At 40.5% G+C, this 23,687-nt stretch overlaps 2 protein-coding genes across 3 annotated transcripts; both read right to left on the reverse strand.

The window, feature by feature from the left end:
* LOC125542316 (methionine S-methyltransferase) lies at positions 1-12,544 on the reverse strand. Of its 2 annotated transcripts, none has more exons than XM_048705303.1 (12): positions 12,135-12,544; positions 5,424-5,617; positions 4,849-5,055; positions 4,666-4,761; positions 3,720-3,908; positions 3,340-3,528; positions 3,027-3,263; positions 2,769-2,903; positions 2,331-2,642; positions 1,991-2,170; positions 799-1,764; positions 1-459 (listed from the first exon to the last, which is right to left on the reverse strand). In XM_048705303.1, the coding sequence occupies exons 1-12, from the start codon at positions 12,436-12,438 to the stop codon at positions 145-147; spliced, it is 3,324 nt and encodes a 1,107-aa protein (XP_048561260.1). In that variant the 5' UTR covers positions 12,439-12,544; the 3' UTR covers positions 1-144. The 2 variants fall into 2 exon arrangements, with proteins under 2 accessions (XP_048561260.1, XP_048561267.1); XM_048705310.1 differs by lacking the exon at positions 12,135-12,544 and adding an exon at positions 7,918-8,285.
* A 3,971-nt stretch (positions 12,545-16,515) lies between these two features.
* Positions 16,516-18,164, reverse strand: LOC125534690 (glutathione S-transferase 1-like). Its single transcript, XM_048697860.1, has 3 exons — positions 17,908-18,164; positions 17,686-17,734; positions 16,516-17,155 (listed from the first exon to the last, which is right to left on the reverse strand). The coding sequence occupies exons 1-3, from the start codon at positions 18,148-18,150 to the stop codon at positions 16,707-16,709; spliced, it is 741 nt and encodes a 246-aa protein (XP_048553817.1). The 5' UTR covers positions 18,151-18,164; the 3' UTR covers positions 16,516-16,706.
* Positions 18,165-23,687: the final 5,523 nt, after the last annotated feature.

Below are 23,687 nucleotides of genomic sequence, written 5' to 3' on the forward strand. Positions count from 1 at the left end.
TTTACATCAGAGATTACGTGTTTTTATTCCATTTCGATTTGAAACAAAGTATTTCAAACAGGTAAAGAAAGATAAGAGTTGGTTACATCTCATCTCTTCAGGTTTTACAGTTTTTCTTCACCCATTTGACCCACCCCAACAATCCTAGTTGCTACCATTCACCTGAGGACTGCCTCCCAGGACCAGCTCCCTGAACCGGGCGATGCACTCCATCGCCCGGTCGAACTCGCTACTCTCCAAAGCGAAGCTGAACCGGCAGTAGTCTGGCACCCCGGTCCAGGCGCTGCTGCTTATGCACAGCCCAGTGGACCTCAGGAGGGCTTCCCTGATGTTGTGGCCGTCGAGCTTGCCCTCGAAGCCGTCCACCTTGAGCGATTTGCCAATGTAGGCGGTTGGCTTCGCCAGCATCGAGATGCCTCCATGGCAGCCCGTGGCGTCCCAGCCACAGCTCTCAAGTGTCTGTTCATCACATCACAGGAAAATAAAACAAGAGAAGAATATGTCAGAAATGCCTAGCGAAATCAGTTCTTACAGCTGCAAAAGTATGTCCAAGACTGTAAGTGTCTAGCTAGTTGCAGTTTATGCAGAGGCCGGGGGTCATCCTCCTTTTCTAAAAAAAAGCTAGTTGCAGTTTAACATTTTGTATGTCCAACTGTTTGACGCATTTACTGCTGAGAACTCAAGAAACTCAGACTAGCCTAAGGTTTCTACCAATTTTTTATGTACAAACTAAAGGGGGAAGAGCTGATGAGCGGAAGAAAATTGAGAGGACAGCACAGAATATCGCAAAAGGCTAACCTTGATCAGGTGATCAGCACGATTCTTCAGCGTCTCCTTCTGCTCAACGATGAGATCAGAAAAATGCTGATCCTTCTGGTTCTTAAGGCCCAACAGTTTCCTGAAAGTGTACTTCAACGTGCTGTGTGGTCGACTCAAGCTTGGGAAACTGTAAAATGTGTCAACCAAGAACGAGTCGCTCATGATCAGAAACCCAAAGTCAAGCCCGGCCGTGGTCAGCTCAAAGGACAGCTCTCCGAGCAGGACAACAGAGAACGAGGGCTTTGAAGACTTCACATGAGAAAGACATTTTTCCAAATTCCATTGGCTACAGCCAGTGGCTTGGAACTCCAGACCAGAGGAGGAGGTATCTATCAGTACCCTAGCTCCGTATTTCGCACAGACAGATAGCAACTGTGCTATATCATCATCACTGTACAGAAAGCCAGTAGGGTTAACTGTGGGACCAGAAATATAGACCCACGGCTGAGACACCTTCTCTAGTGTGTCGGCTAGGGCACTTGGTTCGATCTTGAAGCCTGAATCTGCCTTTGTTGGAATAGTCAAGGTAGTTGCATTCACAAACTTTGCTGCGTTGACATAATGCCCGTTGGTGCCCAAGGGGAAAAGCAAGGTGCCCTGTTCTTGCATGCAGCAAAGAACAAGCTTGTTGAAGAGTGCAAGACAGGTGTTCCCGTATATAATTTCAGAACCACTGTCTGCTGCAAAACCATAGCTATCTTTCACCAGCTGCTGGATGCTGGAACGGACATCGGTTTCAGAATCAGTGATGTTCTGACGAACAAAACTTTCAAAAATGGAGGCGTTTACTGCAGAAGGTACTGGCAAGAAGCTGCGATCCAGATCCATATGTATGACACCGGATTCCTTGGAACCAGGAACGAAAAGCTCAGCTCCTTCTAGGGTGGACATAGCTGAACTTGAAAACCCTATCATCTCCTTAGAGATTGCTTCTGCAGGTTCTCTCTGAAAAAGAGCAACGAAAAATTAGAGGGAAAAGATGAAGACATAAACCAAACATACTGAGGAGCTCATTGTGGCGTAATCATAGTACCCAGCTAAGAGGGCACTAATCCAAATTCATGGACTAGCTTTCCCGTGCTGAGGGGAGTGTCCACTTAAACAGGCCATTCGACATCTTGTGCTCAGAACTGAGTGAGATGGAGAACTGGAAGAGGCAAGCCATGTTTACCTCTTGTTGTGGATGCCGGTCACCAATTTGAAATGCCAGCAGCTCATGGAAAAGACAACCATAATAGTGCTGGCTGATCACAGAAGTATGTCCTTCCAATAGCTCAATAGTCTGTGACAACGCCTTATAAACAGTTGGATCTTCAGAAATAGCAAAAGCAACTTCCAGATCAGAATAAACCTGCAAGTAAGATGAAGCAAACACAAATGAGTACATTTAAACAGTGTTTCTAAAGTAAATATAAGAATGCACAAAAAGTTCAATTACAGTTCCAGGCGGATGGATATAACATAATATGTGAATCAATGGACATTAATCGCTGTGGTAAAGTTACACGCACCTGATTCTTTACTAAGCCACACAATATAGCAGCATGTGAAGGCAGGGTCTTCCCAGCAAGATATTTCAATACACCATTTGAGCTTGGCAGACTAGACAATTCCAGATGTTCTGAAATATCTAGTAATAATCGGGAACCAACATCTTTCGTTACGCTTAATAAGTTCACGAAAGCAGCACTGGTGATAGCCTCAAACTGAGCCATGCCAGTAACAACAACCTGAGGCTTCAGTTTCCTGATCAACTCAATCAGCAGATCTGATTGGCGTGGTGCTTCTATTACAGTTACTGTGTCTTTAGCATGGTTACTTTCCTGAAATTTAAAAGAGGGGCAATAACATCAAAATTCTTGTCAGCATAACTTTTTCTTCACAGAACAGACATGTATTTCCACAGTTCCAAACACACAGAAAGAGGAAGGGAGGATTGATTGAAGTACCTCAATTGCTAAAGATGTTAACCATTGCTTGGGCAAGTGTCTGGTTAGGTGTTCATCAACAATTGCAAGTCCCGGTGAGAACAATCGAAGAGCATTTTCTATAGCAACAGCACGGGATGGGAACACAACAACATTCTGTTGCACCAGCAAAGAAAAAGGAGTGTCACATGAAGCATAAGTGAGAAGCACCAAATAGGTTGATCTTGTGAATTTCTAGTAAGCAAACATAATTGCACAGGAATAAACACCAAGTCTTACGTCAGGAGTTAACGGGATGTGGTGGTAACTCTTCATAAATCCAGCAACAAGATTCCGGAAATTTAAACATCCAGCTGGAGGCTCACAAGGATTAGATGTGTTCTCTTGCAAGAAACTAGCTAGGTATGCTAGGAAAGGAATTTTTTCATCAGCAACAGAATCGTCATCGAAGGACAAATCGAGGGAGCTGCTGACTTCATGGAATCCGTCTTTAAGGAACTCAAATATTTTCTTCACCTGAAATTCTCCAAATTAGTACTTTTCCTGCCATTATATTATTGTTTTAACAAATGTAATCAGAGAGCATAGGTACCTGGTTGGGCTGGCGAAGTTGACAGCTATACACAGACAAAGCATGTGAAATGCGGCCACCGGATTTCATGTATGCCCATGCTGTGCGTGCACACACAGGCTGATCCCCAACAAGATCCATAAAGAACTCGAATCGATGTCGGCTATTTTTCTCAATTTCAACTAAAGCAGAGATGTCTGTGTCGGCAGCCTGCAAAGACCCAACTAGTTGGTAATGATCCTTGACAAAAAATGGCCTTGTAATATAAAAATGTAAGCTAGGAGTAGATGAAAATTCTAGGCCCAGCTAAATATTGTATGCAACATGAAGAGCATATTTCTCCTAACCAGGATATAATGCTTGCATGAAAAACACTGATTAGTTTGTCAAAGCATCATTACCTGCATAATTTTTGTTTGCCAGAGCTTATTGATGCGAAATCCACGGCGTAGAAATAGGCGCTCACAGACACCTTGTCCTGGCCGGCCTCCCATGTTGAATACCATAAGACCACTAGGCTTTATCACAGATATCCCTTCTTCAACAGCACGAGCAATCAACCCGAGGCCAAATTGGTCCTCAACAAAGCCCTGGATGCAGTAAGTTCACAAACAAACAAAATTAACAATAGGAAGCTACAACAGTACAATCAGCCATAGTAACAAATATTGACTTGAGTAATGCAGTGTAACATCATGGCATAAGAATTGTAATTCTTTTAGGAAAGGAAAATTTTAACAGGCTAAAAGTGCTGCTAATAATTTCCATATTCCATCAGCCATTTTTTATAGGAAAGACTGGGGTGCTGACCGTGTTTGTCCATACAGGTTGTAAGACCAAAAATTATGCAATAGGTGGAACTTGAGGTGGAATTCTATTACAGATTACTACCGAAACAAGTAATCCTAGTACCCAGGATTTGGTCTGCTAACCCCTATCAATATATATTATATACTGCTAGTGCTCTCCATCCTAGGTTCCTAACTACCTAGAGTTAAATTGATTATACTGGTGGAACCATGTCGTAAGTACAAAGCAAAGCATACATTATTTCTACCAAAACTTCATTTTCTTATGTAAAGGTAGGACCACATGCTTAGAAGGAAAAAGAAATGCTCAAACGCATATTTTGTAAGCAGATTATGAGCAAACATTGCTAAGTAGACTTCCAAAACTATATGTTTCATCGATCCAAAAGTCCTTGCATGGGATACAATTTAGAAGTTTTCTTTTCCTTTTGTTGTTTGAGAAAAAATAAATAGATTTGGGGACTCTGACATGAGTAACCATTTAGTAACAGGTAAACTGAATGGCTCAAGTTTAAATAGAAGACATATCTCAACTTACCTGAAGAGCACAGTAGTTGCTCAATGAGTACAAGAACTCCTCACTTGAATTTTCAGTTACAATCTTTGACATCGCCTCTGGATTGGGGTTAAGAATCTGAAAGGCAGACATTAAGGGCATTTTCGTTAAGTTCTGATCGACTATAATGCCCTTTCACAAAAAATTGGTAAAACCTGACCATACCTGTGGTATGCATCCCACAATGCGATCAAGTTCTATCTTGTTATCTCTACAGTAAGAAAGAAGATCAGATTCATAGAATTCAACTCTGTCAAGCAATGTTTTCCCCTCTGCGTCGTAGATTGGGAGACCATCATCGTCTAGTGCATTCAAGTAAAGATTTATCCATGCAATCTTGATAGCTCTTGGGTTTATATCCAAACCATAGACCTTCAAAAGAACAAATAATGCTCAAGTAAGTTAATCTCAAAGCTGACTGCAAACTAATTTGATTCACTTATATGTGTGGCTCAAACTACTAAGGAGCATGTCATTCTTGTTTTTCTTCCTTTCAAAGGAGAGCGATTGTTCAGCATCGTAGAAATAATATGTAGTGGTAGTGCCTTGCTCAAAGTTTGAAAGCAATATGCTCAACAGGTATTATTTTACCAGGTATACCAAGCAAATTAGACCACCAGCAGACTGGCACGCGCCTAAAGTTTTATATTAAGTGACCTGAGTAATTTTCTAACTGCTAGAGGTCCCACTATTGCAACAAAGAAGATACGATAAATATCCACAGAACATGAGGTACCAACCTTCGAAGGGCACCACTTCTCTGCAAGTGCAATGGATATCCAACCATTGCCACATCCCAGCTCTGCCACTGTCTTATCCCTGAAGATGGAATCTGGGTGCCGATTGAGACCCTCATAGAAAGTGAATGACCAATCTTCTGGAATAAAAATGCTGGGTATCTCCATCATTGTTAGCTTCTTTCTTTGTTGGAACCCTAGAAGCAATTGATAAATTTGTCAAGATATGAAAACCAAACAATAGATAGGTTAATGCATAGTGAACTGGGAAAGCTTTTACTAGTGTGCCAACTAAAGACGACAACTTATACACAAAAACATTAACAATCGTGTCAGGTCCAGACTTCAGGTAATTGAGAATCTTGTAAAATCATAGCTGTTCCAGTGCAAAGGCTACGTCAATCTATATACAATATTAATTAACTAGAGACATGTTGTATGTATGCTATATTTTAGTGGTTATGGCAATAAGTATCTCAGGTTCAACTGTCATGTTTTTATTCTTACTATGATAGGAGGTGGTGGGCAGGTTTGTTCTGCCAAATAAATAGAAAAATGGATAACCTTTCTCTTCTAAATTCTAACATGCAGTAGAAATGTCTAGGAGTAAGGCCATCAAAATACTCCTTTAAATGAATCATTTCGCCAATGCCTCAGGCTGTTCTAATCTCATATGTGTTTCCCTTAATCTTTTTATCATACCTCCACAAGCCAATAAGTTAGTAAGTGTTGAACAGACCAATGTGGTCCAACTGAAGCCATATATCTGAATGCAACTAGCTAACCATCCCCAATTCCCCAGTAGTTCTTAGGTCTGACTCAATTTGAATTCTGACCTATTAAAAAATGTCTCCCTGTTTCTAAATTGTACACGTATATATTATATACTTAATGATTGAGGAATCTCTCAAAAAGGTGCCCAGGATCAGATATATTAACTTAAGATTGTCCAACAGCAAATCCTGAACCGAAACATGTCACACAGATGAAGAAAGGCATTTCCCATTTGATAAAAGAGCCACACGGACAGCCTAAATTACTCAGCAACCGAGACAAGCTGCTCCCTGGATAAGGAGCATGGGGACCGAATCATTGTACATACATAAATATAGATGTATAGTATATCCTTCCAGGGACACTTTACACTAGCTTGCAGCAGCGAACAACATCACGCAACGGCCACATGGTCAGCACTCCAGCGCAATCACAGGATACGCCGATTCTGAAATATCCCATACACATCGCAACAAACGAGATGCTTTTGTGCTATATACTATACAATCCACACATAGTTGTGCCCTTGTTATTTAATCAATAATGTAATCGTTTTCCTTCCAATTGGTGTCTCAGTCACTGGGCACACAAAGTCAGATCTTCGGTGTGTTTGCTAGTATGGCGATAACACAATAATACTCTCCACTGAGCTGCCAATAATGACAATTTAATAAGTAGTATCAACTGAGCTAGGCAAATGCTTTATCACCGAACCAATTTACTGACAGCAAGAACAAAAATTACTGACGGCAGTAACCGGATCGAGCCCGTAATTTTCCACTGGACCACGAGATTCCGGCTCCCAGACCGCCGATTCCGTGAGATATACTATCAAATCAAAGCCCTGTGCAAGGAGGCACGTCACAATCCATTAAGATTATTATCCAGCAGCAAATCCTGAACCGGAACACGTCGCACGGATGGAGAAAAGCATTTCCCACTTGATAAAAGGGACAAACGGAGAGTGTCCAAATTAACCGAGGCAAGCTGCTCCCCGGATGAAGAGCATGGGGACCGAATCCTCCCAGGGACACCTAAGGCTAAGCTTACAGCAGTCAACTGTATGAGGCAGTGGTGGCCAGTGGCCACATGGGCTACACGGTTTCCCAAAGGATCCGATAGGCATGGCAACAAACAAACAAGATCGTTGTCGTGTGTGCTGTTTAAGTAATGTAATAATGTTATCCTCTCCTCCCTCCCCAATGGGTGGGTGGATAATCGGATTCTTGGCAAAACTGGATCCTTGCTTTATTTGTTTTTTGTTAGCCTATTGCTGATGATAGCACTGCACTTAGCAAGCGGTGGCAGCGCAACAATCTACTCCTACTTAGGAGTAGTCACTAATAATAATAACAGTTTTGCTAAAGCACATCTAGATGTGCTATAAGTATTGCACATCTAAGTCCTATGTCATTGATCTTATGTTGAGATTCGTGTGGATATTTTCTTTTTCTTTTTTCTTTTCCTCTTTATGCTTGATTCACTCACTTAGATGTGCAATAACTAGAGCACATCTAGATGTGCCCTAGACACACCCTAATAATAAAAACAGGGGGAAAATATCTTGCCAAGAAACTGGGATTTCCGGCGGCGGTAACCGGATCGAGCCGTGATTGCCCACCGGGCCGCGAGATTCCGGCGCCGAGACCGCCGAACCCACCAATGGCGGCAGATTTACAATATATTTTTTCCTGTGCGGGTGGGGGGAGGAAAAAGGAGGGACCTTGGAGGTGGGGGTCGAGCACGACGTCGTGGATGCGGAAGTGGAAGGTGCGGAAGCACTCGAGGCCGGCCGCGGGGCCACCGGCGGCGAAGCGCCGTCGCACGGCGCCCAGGAGCCGCCTGGCCTCGGCGCGCGTGGCCGGCGCGTCGAGCCGCTCCAGCACGGCCTTGGCGGCGCCGTACGCCGCGTCGCCCGACGCCGCGCACGTCGCCAGGAACGCCTCCACGTCCGCCGCCGCCGCAGCCATTCCCCTCGACGGACCGGGCCGGATGGCTCTGGATGCGAGGTTCGAGCGGGAGTGGGAGGAGCAGGAGGTGAGGTGTGAGGTCAATGAGGTGGACAGCAATGGCGGAGAGGAGGCCGGCTGGATATATAGGGGCCCGTGGAGGCGGGGCGAAGGGACTAGACGTCGTCGCCGTGGACGACGAGGGCACAACCGTCAGTTCCTATTTACTCGGAGATCCTGTGACACCAGCAGCAACTCATTTTTGCTCGAGAGTTTTCTGATGCTGCAAATGGTTTTTTTCTTCTTTTCAACATTACAATAATATTTATTTCAAATTTCAAATTTATCATGCGGCTATGGATATTTTTAGCGCAATAATGCTGCTGTAATTATTATTACGAGGCCATGGCTTTTTTTTTTTAGGGGACGAGGCCATGGCTTTTGAAAACATTGAAACCACATGATGATTGTGGGTTAGGTGAGCCACAAAGTTGGTGCTACATAGCTTTCTCTTATCTTTCATTCCGCACTTTCTTCCTCGAATTCCGTGGATCATTATATATATGGATCTTCTAACATATGGTATGTATATGTATTATTGGTGTGTGACTTTTGCTCCCACGAGTTATATTTTTCGATGGAGAAAATGGACGCCCACGTGAACTCGATCCATGACTTTTTGTTTCTGATGGCGAAAATGCTGTAAAGATGTATATATGACGTCATTTTTCAATACCCATGTGCGGTGCATGGGAGTTTCATGACTTCTTTCTTGTCTTCGCCGCCATTGCTGTCAAATGAGTAGCAGATGGGGCAAGAAATAATTTCAACTTTGACTTGCCATGAACCACTAACTAACATACACATTTAACTTTCCCTGAGAAAATTGATTAAATTTAATGTGAATAGTTATCTTTCACTCAGAAAAATTATGAATGATTTGCCTCATGTGTTTATCTTGATTCCAAAGGTAATCAAGAGTTGATGCATGACTATTGATGAACCATGTATGTGGATAGAATTATTGAGTGTATGTTGCTATATTTGACAATCAAAATTAATGGCGTTTTTTTTCACGTGTGAAGTGTACCTAGTCGACACATGGCCCCGTTACACGCAATAACGCGTTGACTTGAATAGACCATCTATAACAATGACATGTTAGCATGCATTAACTTGGTAAGCCACATGTATGACAATTGACAACTCACTTATGTGGATAATATCATTTGTCTTCTACATCATATGTCGTCATATTTATCCCCACAACAATGAAGCTAACAGTGTTTTCCACATGTGAAGCGTACCTAATTAACACATGGCCCCATTATACGCAACAATGTGTTGATTTCGGTATAGCAGTGACATTGTAGATAACGTTAACTTCGCAAGTCACGTGCATGCTGGCTACACAACCAATAATTAAACAACCTCCCTTATGCTAAAAAAACAACTAGTTCACTACCGTGCATTTCACGTGCTTCATTGTCGTTTTCATTTTGATAATTATAGAATTCTTGAATATCCATCTGATTTCTTTTGAAGAAAATGAGAGCTGCCCAAATTATGTCGACGTTCCACAAGATTTTATACATATAATTTAGCAGGGAAATGTTTTGAGGCCAGTTTATGCAAATTCTTATTCTTGGTACACAATACGTATGACAACAATTTACTTGTGAAAAATAACTATATTTTTTTGTGACACACCATGAGTACTTATCGCAAAAACTGCAAGTAAGACTTGAAGGTTGGCTCGCCTAGAAGGTTTTGGTTAGTTGTTAGTAGCATGGATAGAAAAAAGTTCCATCACCGGGCCATGGACTCTCATTGTCACCGACTATGATAGCAAAGACAAAACAAACACATATAGACAAATAAAAGATGGAAATTCTTCTCAGTTGATAGCTTGTTTGTTAAGAAGGACCGATTGGTCGAGAGATAGATAGATGGATAATTTGACCGAGAGAGGGATAGACAGGCAATTTTATAGTTCGCTTCTTCCTTTTCATTTTCACCCTTGACGAATTCAATAATATAATTGTCCAGGTGTCAACATTCACAAACCAAAAATATATTAATTAGGAGTGTTCTCCACGTGTGAAATACATCTTATTAACTCATGGACATTTTTCATCAACCATTTTTCACATTTTTTTGCATCAACCGTTTTTTTACATTTTGTAGAAGCCATTTTTGTAGCAGTGACGTTGAACTTTAAGCCAACGTGTGTGCACTCTAGATTTGTACGGCAAAAAATCATTAAGTAGTAGTACAAATTATACCACTTTTCCCCATGTGGGAAGCTACTGTAGATGATAGTTCATGGCCGTGGGCCACGAAGATATGATGGGCCGAACCTGTCTGTATCAATCGCTGGCCTAATCTTGAGATTGACCCATTCGTGTGGAGTGCATCACCTAAAAGAAAATTTTCCCCTATAAAAACTAAAAGAAATTTTCTGAAAAAAGCTCAAAAAAAAAGACAGCTCGATCACAATGTACGTAGCTTCACTAAGATTCTGTAATATCAGTTCAAAGTCACTATCTATTCACTCAAACAAAGAATTTCAAAGTCACTATCTAGTTATTTGCAAAAATAATCACTATTTTCTTTCGGGATATTTGTTTTCTCTCTCGTTTTTTCAGCGACCAGGACGTAGTTTAATTCATTATTATTTTATTTTTAATTTCTAAATTCTTTTGCGAGGAAACAATGCTCCTTTAATTTGATTCTCAAACAGTATATCCTAGCCTAGCATAAAGTGGATAAAATCATTTCGCGTCCAGATCAGATGTTGCTATATTTGCCCCCACAATGATGAAATTTAAAGTGTTACCCACGTGTATGTTTAATAAATAATAATAGTGACATTCTAGAATGCATTTACTCCACGTGTATGTCCTCTAAATATTGGCACGCTAGGTATATGACAATAATTAAGGAGCGCATCTTATGCTCTAAAATACATGGTTTTTGAAATATGTGTGGGTCAAACATTTTTATGTCTACTTGATTCTTCGTTAAGAAAAAGATATTATTTAGCAGTGATTTGTTTCTAATAAGTTTATGCAATTTTTCAGTATCCACCATAACTAAAGCTCTTTGTAGTGGACAATCCAATAAAGCTTTTTGCTGTCCTTTTCTTTAGGGGTCAGCTCAAGCTTGGCAGGACAACTGGGGTTTCCCGTGGGCCTCAGAAATGTGACGGGCTGCAGCTGTCTTTGTCTGTCCCTGGCCCAATCTTTTTTGATTGACCAGACGTTTGCAATGCAACCTCCACTAAAATTTAAAAACAAAGCCCCCCCCCCCCCCCCCCCCCCACCAAAAAAAATATCTCCACACTCTCAAAATCTCTCAGAAAATCCACCAGAAACAGATAAAGATGGTGTACTTGTCGATCGCAATGTGGTTGTATTTTTGCAGAGATAAAGATGGTGTATTTCTCCTCTCTTTTTTGGCGTAAACCAAGCCAAAATACAGTAGGTAGATCATGTGGAAAATAGTGCTACCTCAGTTTTCTAATGTTCCTCAAAAAGAAAAGAAACCCTCAGTCTCAGTTTTCTAATGTAAAGACTTGGAGGTTGACTTGACTCCGTCTAGCTTAAGCTGTGGTTAGGTGCTGTTAACATGCATAGAAAAATCCATATTCCTCGCTAGGCCTTCCTCTAATCGTCATCAGACAATGACAGCAAAAACAGAACATACATAAATATACTCTCTTTTTTGAAAAAGAGGTTAAACCCCCGGTCTCTGCATCAATCGATGGATACGGCCAGACATAAATATACTACACACACAAATAAAAAGGACAGGAAATATTCCTCGCTAGCTCTCTTCTTAGTTGAGAATGATCGATCGATCCATCGATCGGCGGAGAGAGAGATGTGCGGATCATTTGATGCGTGGTTGAGAATGATCGACGGAGAGAGAGAGAGAGAGAGAGAGATGGGTGGGTAATTTGATGCTTGTTTGAGAGGAGGTGGTGTACCTGAGGAGAGGGTGGTGATGGGGAGGCCGCAGCGTGAGTCGTGGAGCAGCAGCTCCCGGACGCAGAACCCGTACCGCCGGAAGAATCCTTCCTCGCCGCCGGGGTCGGAGCAGGAGCGGCGGCGGAGCCCGGTGAGAAAGATCCTGGCCTCCTGCCTCGTGGCCGGGTCGTGGAGGCGGGACAACAGCTCCCTCAGCTCGCCGTAGGCCGCGTCGCCCGACGCCGCGCACCGCTCGAGGAACGCCGCCTCCAGCTCCGACGGCGACGTGGAGTCATCCTGCACGGCGGCGGCGACGCTGCCCATGGCGATCAGAGCTCACCGATCGCGGGAAGGAAGAAGAAGGGATTAGCTGTTGGCGTATGTGTGGCTGGCTCTGTAGCTAGTTGGTGTGTGAACTGATGATATATATGGTGTGGTGATCGCTCGCTGGCTCGATGCGATCGACTAATTAATTAAAACTGCGAAAGAGGAAAGATCACTGTCCAAATCAATCGAGATCAACGCACACCAACTGATCATTCACATGCATGTGGCTGGAGATGCATGCACATTGTCGATCATTGACATGCACTATGGGAATTGGAATTGTGATGCCTCTACGTCCGCACGTCAAATTGTATATATATTCAATTCATGATCTAGTCAATCTGCTACTCCCTCCGTCCCAAAATAAGTGCATCAACCTTCGTATAACTTTGTAAGAGCGTTTTTGCAGTTCATTTACATTAGGAACAGAAGTACTTATTTCTATAAACGATGAATTTTATTGACTCAAAATGAAGCATTAAGGGATACAAACATAAAATACGTCTTTGTTACTGAGGGAGTCGTAGGTATCATGCATCTATTTTTTTAGGACCATGAGTAAATCATGCATCTTTCATGGCACCAAGGGCCGTCAAGGAACCTGCGCTGCAACTGCATCTAGATCAGTGTTGGCTTTAATTTAATTCCTTGTGCATGCACAAGTGGGTCGATCGACCTGGCTGCTAGATCTTGTATTCGTTAGTGGTGCACCTTTTACTTGTTTAACATGCATGTCCACTTCATTAACTAGTGTCATGCATGACTCATGATACATGAGTCGTCTAAGTAATCGAATTAACAAACTAATACGTCAAGATGCAGCAGGGGTGAAGGTAATTACTGATGCGAGCTTGCTTCTGGGTTTTTTATTTACAAAATAAGGACCATACATCTCGGCCCCGATTTTCATTGACGAAAACCGATAAAACAAACAACAATGCAACTGCCTTTTTAGGCCCTTTTGTTTGTTCATTTTCATGCCTAGTACTCCCTCCCTCCGTTTCAGAATATAAGGTGTATTAATTTTCATGCAAGTCAACCATTTGAATGTTTGACCAGGATTATATAATAAAATAACAACACCTACTATATACCTAATAAATAAAATATGAAAATAACTTCATGATGGACCAAATAATGTAAATTTTATATTGTGGGTATTAATATATTTTTCTAAAAACTCTGTTAAACATGCACTCGTTTGACTTTTGAAAAAACAAATGCACCTTATATAAAGAAACGGAGGGAGTATGAGTTATGAACTTATTAATCCATACAATATCATAGTTTGCTGGAAAAAAGTTGTTGAGTAGGTAAATGTAGGCATCCCCAGTTGCAACTTGCCGGTATTTTATCTCTCACACTGATGCATGATTGATCATCTAGCCCATTATCTTGGGCTCCTTCATCATGTATTAATAGTTAAGGAACCAAGTGGATCATTGTCGAATTATGTTAGCATGCAACTTGCGTATATCCTGCTTCCTTTGTTGGATCCTACAAGTGCAAAGACAAGAATTTCGGCCTAATTTATACAACATTTTTGCAAGGCAGAGCACTTGCTTTGTTCTAAAATAGATGATGATTTGGACTATTCTTCCGCCTTTTACTAAAGAATACAATATGCATGCCAAGATGTCTGATTTTTATTTGAAGGGCACTCCTCCTTAAGTTTAATCTTTTTTGTTGAAATGCAAATTTTATCTTGATTAATGCTGTCAATTTTCCTATGATTCGTATTGCTTTAACGAGTTGTTTTTTGTCAATCGTTTTCTCTTCTTGTTTTTTTAACTAACCTGATTGTGTTCTCTTGGTTTTGGGTATGTGTTGGATCATGAAATTATGAGTCCAAAAGTATACTTCTGTAGAAAGTACGAGTTGAATAAATATCGAATTAACCTTAGTAGAGCATTATGAAGACATGAGAATCTGCCTCCCATATTGGCTGCTATCATAGTGTAGTACTTCACCTTACCTAGACAGTATGATGTAAGCTTAAAGCCACAACCTTGGTCAAAATATGTGCACATGTTCCACAAATAGGGTTCTATATGGAGTATATACTCTTGAAAAAAATTGACTCTTAGAACTATGCTTCCAACTCAAGGCAAAGTGGCCAATCCGAGGCAAAGGAGGAATGGAAGATGAAGGGCGGAAAAAATATGCCTGCCGGTTGTTCAGATTTCTAAGTTGGCACTTGAACTTCTGATCCTCTATGTTAGAAGGGAGAGAGGGATTTGGGATTTGGTGGAATCGTTGTTGTATTGCTTGAGCCTCGTGGGCATATATATAGTGAGTACATGATCTGCTTGAAGTACAACGGAAGGTAGAATAATATCCTACACTATCCTAGCTTTCCTAATAATCACGATACTTAATATCCCCCCGCAGTAACAACGGTAGCGACGCAGACGGTGAGACTGGAAAAGAATCCGAAGGCAAGCCAACGGACACCCCCCACAGTCGTAACGGGCGACGCATTGCGGAAGTTATGGCTGGAGTGGCAACCGACGAGGTTGCTCAAGCAAGGTAGCCCTTTATGCCATTTGTCGAGGTAGCCGAGAGCGTAGGGTGGTGTAGCGGTGGTTGAGGTAGCCGTGCGAGGGACGCCGTGGTCGATGTCGAGTCGGGGTGGCCGGTGTCGAGTTAGTCGTCGTGGACCGGGAAAAAGAGTGGCGGCGGCGACCTGAGGAGGCGACAGCGGTGGCTAGGTCAGAAGCGCGACGACGGTGCTCGAAGTAGGCGAGGAAGAACCTGACAGCGTGACGAAGACCGGCGCGGTCGGTGGCGTTCCCGTGCCTAGGAGGGTGGCGGGGTGCATACCACACAGAGGTCAATGCGCGTGGACAGCAAAGTGGACCGCGTGCCGCGCCGCTACGGCCCGAAGGGGCGATGCAGCGGCAGCGCGCAGGTCGGGGCGACGGCGGGGAAGACCTCAGGGCGGCAGGGACCGCGTGCCACGCTCGCTATGATCCGATGGGGCGACGCAACGGCAACGCGAGGGTCGGTGCAGCCACGGGGATGGCCTGGAGAGGACGGCCTCGGGGTAGCGGTCGACCGTGGGCCGCGACAGTACGGCCCGAAGGGCGACGCAGCGGCATCGCGCGGGTCAGTGCAGCCGCGAAGAAACCACGGGACGGCAGCAGGGGCTGCGTGCCACGCTCGCTACGGCCCGACGGGGCGACGAAGCGGCGGCGCGAGGGTCGATGCAGCCACAGAGACAACCTGAAACAGACGACCTCAGGACGGCGGTGGACCGCGGACCGCGGCACTACGACCCTAAGGGCGACACATCGATAGCGCATGGGTTGATGCAGTCGCTGGGAAAATCATGAAACGGACGATGCAACTGCACCCTGTTGCTCGATCGGAAGCACATACTCAGAGACGGACGATGAGATATCTGCAAGATGAACTGTGGCGGGCGACGCAGGCTGATCTTAGATCGGAAAACCAAAAAAGAACATCGAGATCGGCGAAAGAGAAAACCTTAATCAACGGATCGAGAAAAAGACTCTCTAGGGCAGTCGATCAACACGACCGACGAACGAACCCTAGGTACGGGCGGCGCGGCCCCCGGTGGCGAGCATGGAGATCAACCGCCCTATGGCGGCGCGGTGTGGAAGTGGCGGTCGACGGCTAGGATTTGGATCGGTTAGGCTGATACCATGTTAAAAGGGAGAGAGGGATTTGGTGAAATCATTGTTGTATTGCTTGAGCCTTGTGGGCGTATATATAGTGAGTACATGAGCTGCTTAGAGTATACAAGAGAAGGTAGAATAATATCCTACACTATCCTAACTTTCCTAATAATCACGATACTCAACAATTTAGAATGTTTCTTTGCTTTTTTTTTCACCTTTTCCTCAACAACCTATGTCCATATATAGACCAAATTAATGATTTCAAGGCCTCTCTATTCTGCTTCTACATATCACCCACATCTCGGTGGTTAAGAGGCAGCTAGAACTATAAGATCCTACCAAATACACGTTCTATACTTAAAGCAATGCGGTTTTGCTACAATTTTAATGATTAAATCACTTCAATTAAAATGCAGTCATAGGAAAATGGGAAGAATAAACACACTATAAATTAATGAAATATGACCAATACATGACAATTAAACTAACTCAGAGCAAAGAGGCACTATCTATTACATATTTTGTCCCCTTTATTGAAATCATAGTATTTTGAAACCACAACCACATCATGTTCCAACAACATTCATCTTTAATGCACACAAATTACCATATAGTTATTTGTCAACCAAATGTCTTCATAAGCCCCATGACCTTCTTCACAGTAGGCCGATCCATTACGCCAGCAATCCATGCTTTCACATGTGGATATGCATCAAGCACCGCCGCATAGGGAGTTTCATGCAATAGGTGAACCATTGGGAAATGACTAATGTCCGCTAAGCTAATGAAATCTCCTGCCAAGTACTTGTACTTGGACAAGCGTTCCTCATAGACTTCCATGATTTCCTTCAGTTTCTCTAGGTTTTCTTCAAGAACTTTGAGATCGCTAGTCCCACCCATGTAAACCGGGATGACGAGACCTTGAAAGATGATTGGCAGCATGACGCTGTCAAATTTCTGGGATTCGACGTCAAGCCACACATCAACCATTGCGGACTCAGAGAGGTTGTTTTCCCTCAGTAAATCTGATGATCCTTTCCGGAGTATATACTTTGAGATTGCACGTGATTCTGTCAGAAATCAACTAGTTATACATGCAAACAATTCAACTAGTTACAGAGATCTGATTTTCTAAAAACATTATATGAATTCACGTTCTTATTTTTTTTGCATCAAGGGCCAAAAAAAATTTAATTACCACATAGCCAATCCTTTGCAATGCAAGGCATTTCTTATCTCTTTTTTTTTAAAACATAGCACATTTGGAATAATTCAGTGGCACAATACGGGGCCTTCCCCCTTTCACTCATGATGTTCTAGTTATTTGAAGTATTATCTTATCTTTATATAAAAAAGAATAAAAATATCAAGCAATATAACTAGGAAAAATTTCTGAAGTATATACTAGCCTAGTGACCTGGAGGATGTGCTTAACTAGTTGAAAAAGGAGACATGACTTTGGCATTTTACAACCTACCATCATCTGATAAAATAGCTATCTTGATTGAGACATCAACCACGGCGCTAACCAATAGTAAATGATAGTGTATATCATATTATAACTACAACATCACACAAATTAAGCAAGCAAGCTACTCACCAAAGAGGACCAGGTCTCCATCCTGGAAGGCGGGGACCTGGCCGAAGGGCTGTGAACAACAGAGATAAGGAAAAGAAATCCCTATCAGCTTTCGCGAAGTGTTGAGCCATGTAACTTGATGCATCTAATTAACCTTACAACAACACAACTATATAATCAAAGAGGCAAGAAGATAGATACATAGCGTGTATGTAATCAAAGAGGGACATGACGGCAACATACATTACGAGCAAGATGTGGCAGCCTCTTGTGCTCGCCGGTGTGTAGGTCGACGGCCATGACCTCATACTCAGCTCCCACTTCCTCTAGGCATGCCAGAACGCGCGCCACGCTTCCGTTCATGGGCAGCCCGTACACCTTCACCGGAGCCATTATTTTCTTACTTACTAGTATCAGTTGTGATGTTGTGGAGCCAAGACGAAGGACAAGGAGATCCTTGGGAATGATGGATTTTGTGGTGTACATACTTGACCCAAAGGCCAAAGGTGGGCTTTTTATAGATAACTAGTGGTCAACCCATTGCATGCAGTTCGAAGCATACCATCTGGTTTTGACATTACCTAGCAACGAAGTAATGCACAGGTAGCACCGGTCAATTGTCACACTTACTTGGCAATGAAGCACAATTAATTAATAGTACGATCGAGGCTACCGGATGTGAGAGAGCAGTTGACAACTTAATTGCCACCTAGCTTGCCCTGTCGGGTAGACAATGAATCTGGCATATACTAGATTATAATAAACTGACAGTTTTTGCAGTGACTGAAAGTTTACCTTATTCATGAAGAAATGAAAAGTGACTCGCAAAAAAAAGAAGAAGAAGAAGAAGAAGAAATGAAAAGTGACACCTCCAAGCTACTGAACCGTTAATTAGTTGATACTCCACATGTGTTTAATTTCGTCAGACTTTTTCAACAACAAAGGTACATCAATCTGAGAATGGATGCACCCAATGGCATAAGATTTTGTGTCTCATCTTGCCTTGTATGAAGAGTGAGCTCGTAGTTAAGAATAATCTGTTTGGGATGTTCTTTGAATTTGAATTTGATCTTGCTAAAAAAACATATATGCAGCACCCTAGATTTGAATTAAGATACTAAGCTCCCTAGATTTGAAGCCTCCTGGTGCGTTGAGGGCTATGGGGTCGTTGGGGCCTTAAATTTTCTAAGTTAAATTTAAATTTCAAACATATTTTGAAATATATGAATATTTTTTAAAAATCATGGTTTTCTTAATTAACAAAGTTTCAAAAATCCTTTTTTCTAAAATCCATGAATATCTTTTGGTTTCAGCGAACCTTTAAAAAAATAAAAAAGGTAGCTGGCTTATTATGAGCCAGCAGTGGAGCGAGCGAGTGGAGCCGGGAGTCAAGCTAATGAGCGAGAGCTTCGTGTCCCAACCCATGTGAACGTTGTAGCATCTAATCCCTGGTTTCACTGTGGAAATAAGAACTCCCGAGGCGATATATAAAAAAGGAGCTCCCAAGTGGCTCGCACAACAACCACCGGTTGACGCCGAGGCGAAACATGTAAGGACACCACAGCCATACATCAAACGACTTCATTCTTTTTTCAGAACAAATATCATCTCTAATGACAGCCCATCATGGATTCATGGTATACAAATGAAAAAAACACCGTCAGAACATAATTAAAACGTAAGCCAACACAGATAAAATGAGAACAAAAAACCGACTACAATAACCTGCTAGAGAAAATGACATTCCACCAGTGAAGAGAACGGTGCGTTAGCCTCTAGTTACCATTAATATGCTAAAGAAACCAGCACACTAAGTGAGGCCCAACTATTTGGTGGCCTGCCCAGCCCATAAGCATTCTCCACCCAATCTGGGTCATGGAATGTTACCCCAATAGCAATTTCCATCAAGCTTCCCTGCCCAAAAATTGGATTTCAAGCTCTGTCAGCATGTTAAACATTTCCAATGAAGTCAAATGAGGAGGATATTTATGTGGATGGTCAAACCAAATATCCAAACCATGCCCTTTTTAGTTTCTTAAAGAAAACTGGTAGAAATACTATTTGGAGTGTGTTGTACCTAAACACCAAAGGAAATGGACAGAACATGCAAAACCAACGCCTTTCTGTTTGCGATGAAGGCGAAAACTTTATTGAGTAAGAAACATGAAAAGAAACCCTAGAAATTAGGGCTTATAATGATTATTTGCGGGGACTTGTCTAATCTGCTTATACATTTTACAATACTTCCACACAAAGTTTGCACTGGTTTATGAAAGACCCTTCACAGAAGATGAATAAATCTAAAAAGGAATATTAATATATTAATCACTACTAAAAATCCCAAAAGGAACCCAGAATGTTAGTTATGTATAGCATTTGGATCTTTATAGAAAAGACAAAAATGTATACTCAGAAAAATTATGTATACTCTAACCTATGCAACATCAACGGTGAACTATCATACACCAGTTGGCAATATAAAAATGTGTTGTGTAAAATGGAAAAACATTACCTAAAACATGTTTCATTTTCGTCAATTTAGTTAATAATATGTTCAAAAATACTTTAAGGAAATATAAATATTATGAAAATTGAAAACAATAATTGTGAAATGTTCATCGTCAATTTAGTTTTCAATCTTTCATTTTAAATTTTATTTCATTAAACATTAATATTTTTATTTTTCAAATTCATGAGTTTTTTCAGTACTCCCAGTTTCACTGTATTCAACATTTTTTAAATACAAGTTAAATACTTTTCACGAACAATGAACATGTTTAGAGTAAATGGTGAATATATTTTAAATAGATATTAAACAAATTTTCAGATACACGCTAAACATTTTCCGAACAAATGTTAAACATGTTTCTATACACGTTGAACATTTGATGGATGCACGCTGATTTTTTAATACATGTTGAATAAGTTGTATATAAATAGTAATCATTTTATAAATGCATTGTGAACATTTTTAATACATGGTGAACAATTTTATGTGTCACAAACATTATTAAAAAAATGCTAGAACAGAACATTTATTATTAATTTAGTGAACAGAGTTTTAAACGGGTGACCATTGGTTTTGAAATTGAGAAAAACTTGTTTACACTGCTTTAACTTTTTTAAATATGTGGCGCATATTTTATATATTTAAATAAATTCAATTTACTTAACTTTAAAATATACACTTTAAAATATTTAAAATGTAAAATGAATCGTAAAAAGGAAAAAGAAAAAAATAACATTCATATGTAACTAGCTCATGATTATGTGACTCTTGCGTGCGTCATGTAGGTGTTCGTCGAAATTACTTTGAGCAATATATAGACACATTTCTTGGAGGGCGTGACTATGTCTCACTTATAGCGAGACGTAGCGCAGCCTCGAGTCAAAGCAGCAGCCTGAATGGGATGGCCCAGGAGGACCAAAGGACTTGAACGATTTTTTCCACATTTTGAATTCATTTTTTATTTCTTCTTATATTATGAAATATTCTAAATATATCCATTAAAATCACTTTACATACATAATTAAAAAATATTAACTGCATTTGAAAAATGTTAAACATTGACAGAAAAATGTTTCTAATATATATCAACTTTGTAAAATGTGTAATGAAAAAAGTAGACATAAATATTATTAATCATGCACCTTAGATAAGGGAACGGATGGGCTATATAGAAATTTCTCTGACGTATACCAAAAATTGTATGTGTATGTTAATAGTGTAGTGTAAAAATGTTAGTGTCCCTATGTATGACAAAAATGTATAATGTGTACGAAAAGAAGTAAACATAAAATATATATGCTTTGAAAATCTTAATCTTGTATTAAAAAATGTAAGCATGTGTATAAGAAATGTTCCTGATGTGTACAAAAAATATAATTTTGTAGGAAACATTAAGCATTTATTTTTTTTAAGTTCAAACATGTGTATACAATACAAATGTTTGTGATCTATACAAAAAATGTAGAATGCTTGTGAATGAAGTTGACACGAAAATTGTAAATTTCAAAAAAGATTTTAATTTTGTATTTGATTTTTTTCCAACATGTACACAAAAATCATGATTCATGTATTTGAATAAATGTTAAACATGTATAAAAGACGTTCCCGTTCTTTATGAAAATGGAAAGAAAACCATGGATGTAACAAAAATAAAACAGAATGAAAAGCGAAGAAAACCAAAATAGAAATAAATGAAAAAAGAGGAAAAGCAAAGAAAATCAGGGCAACAAAATGAAAGCAGTGAAATCAGGACAGAAACCAATAAAATGAAGAAACACTGATGAATACCAAAAAAGAAAAAAAATAAGAATATTAGGAAAAAACCCAGTGTAATTAGAAAGAACAAATAAAATTGGTATGACAGGTAAAGAAATAAAAATAGAAGTAAATGAAAAATGATAATGAAATGATGACATCAGCAATTCAGCCCAAATCCTATTTAGCAGTTTAAGCGCCGAATAAAGGGTTCTTTACAACTGGCGCAACCATCCTAGCGGTCGGGCCCATATAATAGTCTCTCGTATTCGGTTTTTCAATAGCCCCTATGGTTTTGGGAAGCCTCCAGAACCTACACATGGTTTTTTCTTTTGTTTTTTCCGATCTTCGTTTTTTCCTTTCATTTGCCCGTTTCTTTTCCTTTTTTGCATTTTCATTTTTTCAATGCGTGTTTTCCAAAATCATTTTTTCAAAATTGTGAACCTTTTTTCTCAATTTGAGATTTGTTTTCCAAATTTGTGAACTTTTCCTAAAATGTATGAATAATTACAAATTCGTGAATTGTTCGAAATTTGGTCAACTTTTTCAAAACTCATGAACTTTTTATATATTTCTGATTTTTTTTTTCAAATTTATTATTTTTTAAAGCTCATGAACGTGTGTCAAATGTGATTTTTTTTAAATTCGTGATTTTTTCACATTTAAAATGTTTTTGTTTTTATCAATCTTTTTTAAAGGTCATGAACTTTTATAAATTCATGAGTTTTTGAATCCACGAACTGTTTTTGGAATGCACATATATATTCAAATTAATGAACATTTTTCAAAACCTATGGACTTTGTTTTTCAAAATCCACAAATTAAATTCAAATTCGTATACTTCTCAAAATTTTGAAAATTGTCATATTCATGATTTTTTTGCAAATCTATGAACTTTCTTCAAATTCACATGGTTTTCCATTTTTTTATTTTACGGATTTTAAAGATTAGTTTGTTTTACAAAAGTCAAATGGTTTAGTCGTCGAAGAGACCTGCATGGATATGAGCCGAGCAATTTGGTCACTTCGCTTTTGTTTGACCAGGCCCATTGAGCGAGGCGTGAGCACCTGTATCACTTAATAGCGCTAAAGGCATGAGCGAGGAGGACTTGTGATTCACCGAGTAACATGCTACTGGGCCGACCCATTCGTGTGGGTGATGAGGGGAGCTAACCATCTCGCTATAAGCGAGATATAGATACTCCTGCGCCCGGTTGCTAAAAAAAAGACTCCCGCGTCCCTTGAAGGCTTGTCGGTCGCCGCTTCTTCTTGCGCCAAAGATCTTACCATTTCGATGGAATTGGGGCTATATTTCTTTTCAATTGTCTTTCAAGAGTTTCTATCTGTCTCCACGCCCTTTGCTTGAGACCTCGAAACACGAGGCAAATCACTTCTCTTAGAAACACATACAAGAAAAAAAATATAATGAGAATCCTCCCATTAACTACTTCATTTCATAAGCCCTAGCTAGAAAGCCCTAAAAAAATCCTTGACTAGAAGAAAAAAGTTCATAGTCCCTATCACTGTCTCTATATCTATCTATCTACCTATACTCTATCTACATTCTCTATCTTTATCTCTATTCCTATCTATCTATACTCTTTCTCTATCTATCTATACTCTATCTATATCTATTTATCTTTCTATCTATTTTTTTTCTATCTAAAGGTTTCATGTTTCTTTTTTCTTTCCCTTACCCCTTCGTCTAACCTTCCTGTATGATAATTAATCTTCTTAATTCACTTACCTTCTGAATCAAT

The sequence above is a fragment of the Triticum urartu genome, chromosome 1, assembly GCF_003073215.2.
Source record: "Triticum urartu cultivar G1812 chromosome 1, Tu2.1, whole genome shotgun sequence".
Taxonomy (NCBI): Eukaryota; Viridiplantae; Streptophyta; class Magnoliopsida; order Poales; family Poaceae; genus Triticum; species Triticum urartu.